Source organism: Mandrillus leucophaeus, unplaced genomic scaffold (assembly GCF_000951045.1).
Source record: "Mandrillus leucophaeus isolate KB7577 unplaced genomic scaffold, Mleu.le_1.0 Scaffold1158, whole genome shotgun sequence".
NCBI lineage: Eukaryota > Metazoa > Chordata > Mammalia > Primates > Cercopithecidae > Mandrillus > Mandrillus leucophaeus.
In genome coordinates this window covers 146019-152416 of record NW_012099854.1, presented here as the reverse complement: position 1 = coordinate 152416, position 6398 = coordinate 146019, and the positions used below count along the sequence as shown (strand labels likewise).

Genomic DNA, 6398 nt, shown 5'->3' with positions numbered 1-6398 from the left:
TTTAGTGCTTCCTTCAGGAGCTCTTGTAAGGCAGGCCTGGTGGTGACAAAATCTCTCAGCATTTGCTTGTCTGTAAAGGATTTTATTTCTCCTTCACTTACAAAACTTTAAGTTTGGCTGGATGCCATATCATGTTTTCAGACCACCCTGATTTAAACTATAATTTGACCCTACCAGCCCACCCCACATTCAGCAGTCATATCTTCTCTGCTTTTTTTACATAGCCTCTTTAATTCAACATATATATCATACTTGTGTGATTTTCTTGTAACCTAAATATAAGTTCCAGTGAGAACAGTTTTATGTATTTTGTTCCTGCTGTATCCCTAACACCTAGAACTTAATATATGCTCAATAAATATTTGTCAAATGAATTATTCTCACCAGGCTAGAGAAGTTAACAATACTGATGACCAATTCTCTTGACGCCTTCTAAGCTGGGCCACTAGACCACCCAGTAGGCCCTAAGTGTTCCCACTCCTCCATGGGAGTACAGTGGAGTTTGGTGAGGTATAATAACATTTACATAATTATAACTTAGCACTGGACCCTGGATTTGAAAGAGTTTGGAGCTTGCTACAACAGATTAGGGTGGGAACTTTTTAGATATGTTTGATTACTAAGACTTCACATTACATTAAACAGTTAAAATGTAATTTTGTACTTTATAGCAGAAATCACCTGTTTTGGATACAAAGCCCAAGGAGATAGGTGGAATCCTGGGGGAAGGCACACTGAAAGAAAGCAGTACTGAAAGCAGCCAGTCTGCCAAGCCTGTCTCTGGCCAAGACACATCGGGGAATACAGAAGGTTCACCTGCAGTGGAAAAGGCCCAGCTCAAGTCTGAAGCCGTGGGCAGCCCGGACCAAGGCAGCACATACAGCCCCACAAGTGGTGTGGCTGGACCACGTGGACAGGATCCGGTCAGCAGCCCCTGTGGCTAGAGGAACACCAGCACAAACGACAGCCTCAAGTCTCCTTCGAGCTCTGTAAAGTATACTCTTCACTCTCTTTCTCTTCTCTGCAAGTATTCTGATTACTACAAAGGTGCCAACTTCAACATTCACATTTTTACTGACAATTAGAATTAACAAACACATGTATGTATATAAAAGCTTTTAATTTCATCTTCTCTTTGATATTTACATCCCATAAAGTAGGAAGTGTTTAAGATGAACAGATGGCAGGCATCACTGATTCTGGATAGTTAAGGAGACCAGTTTGAATTGGGGACATTGAAAAAGAAATTTTATTGTTATAGGCACTTACAGGAACCCACTAACCAACTTACGTTGCCTAGTGGAATCCACTAGAGTTCAGGCCACCCACTTGGTGCCTCCAGCATCTTCATGCAGCCATGGAGTGTCATTACCAGGATCAGTCTGACTGACACCTCAGCTTGTCTCTATGTAGCCTGCCCACAGGCCATTGTGGCTTTGTAGTTTCATCTTTTCTGCAGCTATTACTACACCTGCATCCTTATTGTCACTTTTACTTTATGTTTACTTAGAGAAAACTGAAGACTGCCAGGGCAATTTAGATAACATTGGTAATCTGTTTTACAGAGTCAGTCGACTGAAAATGACATTATTCTTTTCCCCCACCAAATGAAGTATATGGGCTGTTTATAAGACCTATTTTTCATGTTACTCAGAATCCTAGCATATTATCATATCTTAATTTATATTATAGCAGATCATATTGTCTTGTCCATAGGAAGTTTGCATTTTTAGAAATCTGTACACAGAGAATACCATAATGAGGAAGAAAAGTTGGGTGTCTTCCTTAACTGCAGACAGGACATCAGTCAGCACTTTACATTAGTCTTTCTTATTCTCAAAAGCATTCCTCATTTTAAACTGTTTAAAAAGCAATTCATAAATTTTGTACCTGTCCTTAGCAGATTTCACAGACATCAGGTGTCCTTTGTTTTAACCATATTCACACTACAAGATTTCACAGACATCAGGTGTTCTTTGTTTTAACCATATTCACACTACAAGTTATGTTCAACTGCTTACTAAAAATGATACCAGTCAGGAATAAAGTCTTTAAATTTTCATGCAGATATTTGTATCCCAAGCATTTGCTTTTTCATTTTAATACGAAATGCAGAATGCACATTTTTGGATCCAGGAAGTGTTACTTATGTGCCTGTAACAATTTAATTTTAGGCCAGGCGCAGTGGCTTATGCTTACAATCCCAGCATTTTGGGAGGTCGAGGGAGGATAATGGCTTAAGCTCAGGAGTTCAAGGCTATCTACTAAAAATAAAACTAGCCAGGCATGCTGGTACACACCTGTAGTCCCAGCCACTTGGAGGGCTGAGAGAAGAAGATGGCGAGGTGGCAGTAAGTTATGATCTAGCCACTGTACTCCAGCCTGGGTGACAGGGCAAGACCTTGTCTCAAAAAAAATTATACATGTTAATATATTCTAGTTTAATACTGCAAACATCTTTAGTATTTCATCAGAAAGGTTATTTTTTCTAAGAAGTGCAAAAGGATTTTAAGATTTTTAACACAGAGGGCATATAACAAATGAATCCTGACAGACACCTGCAGTTTAGAATAAATTTGTGAACATCCATGCATATAAAGTAGTCCTCTGGGGACAAGACATGTTCACACTGACCCCAAGGTGAGAGCTGTCTTTTGAACTGTGATTCGACTCTGAAAAGTAGTGAATGCCCCAGGTGATAGACTGTAACTGTGAATGGAATTAAAGCTGCTTGCATGCCTTTTAATCCAAAAACAAATTCTTTTTAAAAAATTTTAAATAAAATTTCACCTTTGTATTCTTTCATTACAGATATCCATTTGGGGATGAAATCTACTTTGACAGCTAGCAAGGCAACGTGCAGCTGCTGTTGAATGACGACAGCAATTCAGGAAAGACTTAAATATGAAAGCAAATTGAACACATCAGGGTCAGTTTATTATCAGAAAAGAGATAAGGCTTATTGACTAGCCAATATGTCATTAAAATTAAGGTTTATAGTGTGAAGCTTTTTTAAAATTTAATTTTACTTTGAGAGTTTTGCTCTGTCGCCCAGGCTGGAGTGCGGTGGCGCAACCTCGGCTCACTGCAACCTCCACCTCCCAGGTTCAAGCGATTCTCCTGCCTCAGCCTCCCAAGTAGCTGGGATTACAGGTGTGCGTCACCATGCCTGGCTAATGTTTGTATTTTTAGTAGAGATGGGGTTTCGTCAGGCTGGTCTCGAACTCCTGACCTCAAGTGATCTGCCCTTGTCGGCCTCCCAAAGTGTTGGGATTACAGGCGTGAGCCATTGTGCCCAGTGTGAAGCTTTTAGGAAAATCAGAACAGGGTAGATAGACAGCTATTAAAAACAATGTTTAATGTTGAATGTTTACAGGCTGTAAGAACTATTATATACACAAAATAAACTTTTTACATTGTGGTTTGGTATACTGTCTTACTGAATTTTCTTATAAGAACCCCATGAAACTTACTTGAGTTTTTAAAATGCTATCCAGGACATCACACCTTATAGTATACATAAAACATAATGTAATCCAGGTTTTAATTTAGTACTTTTTTTTTTTGGCTGAGCACTTTAATTCCAGATTATGACTCTCTCTTTAAAAAACATTGGCCATTTAGATAAATATTTCTATTGGCCCATCCAAATCACCTGAATGACTTTTTGAAAGAATAGGGGTCCACATCCCCAGATCCCATCCCAGCTGTGCACAGTCAGAAGCAAGGAGAGTGGAACAAGTTGGCAACTTGTTCCAAGCATGGGCTTTTGCAGTCTGTGATGCAGTGTTACTCCAGGCCCTGGTCTGTCCCGTACTTGTCTTTTGCTACAGTTACTTTGTTATCCCCTTGTAAACTGCCTTCAGTATCTGGGATAAGGAAGACAAGGCTTAATGACAACTAATGTTCTAGCTGACCTCTTTTATACTTAATTTTTGTGAGTTTTCATCCGTTTTCTATTTATGTGTCCTAGGTTCTTGACCTAACCACATGGTGTTTTTTGTTTTTTTTATATTGGAACTTAGAAAAGTTTGTTTTACAGCAGTATTATGGAACAGAAGAGACCATTTTAAATATATATATATTTTAAACAAATAGCCCAAAACACACAAAAGATACTTGTTTTCTAGAGACAGGGTCTTGTTCTGTCACCCAGGCTGGAGTGCAGCCTCCACCTCCTGGGCTCAAGTGGTCCTCCTGGCTCAGCCTCTTAAGTAGTTGGGACTACAGGTGTGTGCCAGCATGCTTGCTATCTTCTTTTTTTTTTTTTTGAGACAGAGTCTTGCTTTTTTACCCAGGCTGGACTCCAGTGGCTGGTCTCGGCTCACTGCAGTCTCAGCCTCCCAGGGGTTCAAGCGATTCTCTTGCCTCAGCTTCCCAAGTAGCTGAAACTACAGGTGCATGCCACCATGGCCAGCTAATTTTTGTATTTTTAGTAGAGATGGGGTTTCGCCATGTTGGCCACGAAGGTCTCAAACTCCTGACCTCAAGTGATCCACCCACGTAGGCCTCCCAAATGCTGGGATTACAGGCATGAGCCTGGCTGCTGATTTATTTTTTGTAGACATGGGGGTGTTACTATGTTGCTCAGGTTGGTCTTGAACTCCTAGCCTTAAGCGATCCTCCTGCCTCAGCCTCCCAAAGTGCTGGGATTACAGGCATGAGCCACCATGCCCAGCCCAAGAAGCAGAGTTTCTTTTGTACTCACTGGCCTAAAAAATATTGAAAATAGATTTTCATGGAGAAAAAAAAAAAACTAGATTTTTAATAAGACTATTTTATATGCTTTTTTACATTGATCAAGTACATTATTTTTACTAAACAGCATTGTTTCCCACTACATCCATGGTTATGTGTAAAAAAAAAATGCCATTGTCAAGATTTTAAAAAATTATTTCCATAAGAGGATTAAATTCTAATCTATGATTCACTTAACTTCCTACTTTACAAACACTAGGTAAAGTAACCTAACAAGCTGCCAAAGAACACATCCCAAGTAATCACAGATGATGAAGCACCTTTACAGGACACCTCCACCCTCAAACATGCGCGTGTCCAGAGAAGTAGTAATGCCTTAATAGACTACTGAAGGTTAACTATTTACATTATTCTAAAAATATTTTAAGCTGTATTACAGTGCTATAAATTCTCCTTTTAAGGAAAAAATTAATAGATTGTTTCCTTACCGTGTTCTGAAAGGAAAAAAAAATACATCTATAGTAACTAGTGGTCTGCTGATTTTTTCCCTGAATTTTTAAACTGCAACAAAGCATTACTTTGCAAAAAGTCCTTTAGCCCAAAGTCAGTGTCTCTGTTTTGATCTCTTTGTAAAAGAACTCTCTGTTCATCCATTCTCTTTGCCTGGGACCGTAAAATAAGGCTGAAAAAGTCTTCATCTGGTACTGTCGGACCCTTTGTGGTAGCAGGTGGTGGAGCACATCTTTGATCATCTAATCTGGATCCCTAAAAGTGTATGAGAAAGAGATTAAAAGACATCCTGTGGGAAAGAAAGCACCAAGCTATGTTATATCTCTGTCAGTCATACCAAGAAAACACAGTTGTAAACTTATTTGGGGCTTCTCAGAAATTAATCTTTGTTTTTACATTGTTTTCTTTAGTTCCCAGCCTGATTTCTGAAATAAATTAATCTTTAAACCTGAAACTGCATACAATTTTTCCTTTAAAATGACTTATATAGGTATAGCTGCTTCATGGGTTTAGTAAGTGCATTATATTAAGTCATACTGTTTTAATTATAATTGGTCACAAAAAATCTGAGATAAAACACAAGGTCAACTCTATCTAAGTATGACAGTTCAAGGTTATAATCTAACAGGCATCAACAGTGGAACTTAACAAACCTTTAGAAATATGTACAAACCCATGAGGAACTACCTTAAAAAAATCGCGTCTTAGGCTAGGTGACAGCAAACTGTAACCCAATGCCTACTTCTGTAGATGAAGTCATTTTCATTTTCCCATCAATACATCTGTTTATATACTGTCTATATGGCTGTTTCCCTACTAAATGGCAGAGTTGGGCAGTTGCAACAGAGACCATATAGGCTGCAAAGCCTAATATATTTTCTATCTGGCCCTTAACAGGAAAAGTTTGCCTGCCTCTGTCTTAGGCAGTTAAATCTGTTAAGAAATAGCCGGCGGATCACGAGGTCAGGAGATCGAGACCATCCTGGCTAACACGGTGAAATCCCGTCTCTACTAAAAAATACCAAAAAAAAACTAGCCGGGCGAGGTGGCGGGCGCCTGTAGTCCCAGCTACTTGGGAGGCTGAGGCAGAAGAATGGCGTAAACCCGGGAGGTGGAGCTTGCAGTAAGCTGAGATCTGGCCACTGCACTCCAGCCCGGGCGACAGAGCGAGACTCCGTCTCAAAAAAAAA

At 39.6% G+C, this 6398-nt stretch overlaps 2 protein-coding genes across 5 annotated transcripts in view; one reads left to right on the top strand and one right to left on the bottom strand.

The window, feature by feature from the left end:
- Positions 1-5226, top strand: part of CLCC1 (chloride channel CLIC-like 1) — a 28275-nt gene extending 23049 nt beyond the window's left edge. The window contains exons 10-11 of one of the 2 annotated variants that reach the window (XM_011998447.1): positions 672-989; positions 4958-5226. In XM_011998447.1, coding sequence (XP_011853837.1) covers positions 672-944 — 273 coding nt within the window. In that variant the 3' untranslated portion in view covers positions 945-989; positions 4958-5226. Of the gene's footprint in view, positions 1-671; positions 990-2811; positions 3007-4957 lie in introns of those variants that run through there. The other variant, XM_011998455.1, reaches the window with a different exon arrangement.
- The window catches only part of GPSM2 (G-protein signaling modulator 2), a 54084-nt gene continuing 52447 nt past the window's right edge, over positions 4762-6398 (bottom strand). For all 3 annotated transcript variants that reach the window (XM_011998480.1, XM_011998465.1, XM_011998474.1), the window contains one exon: positions 4762-5463. In XM_011998480.1, coding sequence (XP_011853870.1) covers positions 5224-5463 — 240 coding nt within the window. In that variant the 3' untranslated portion in view covers positions 4762-5223. The remainder of the gene's footprint in view (positions 5464-6398) is intronic.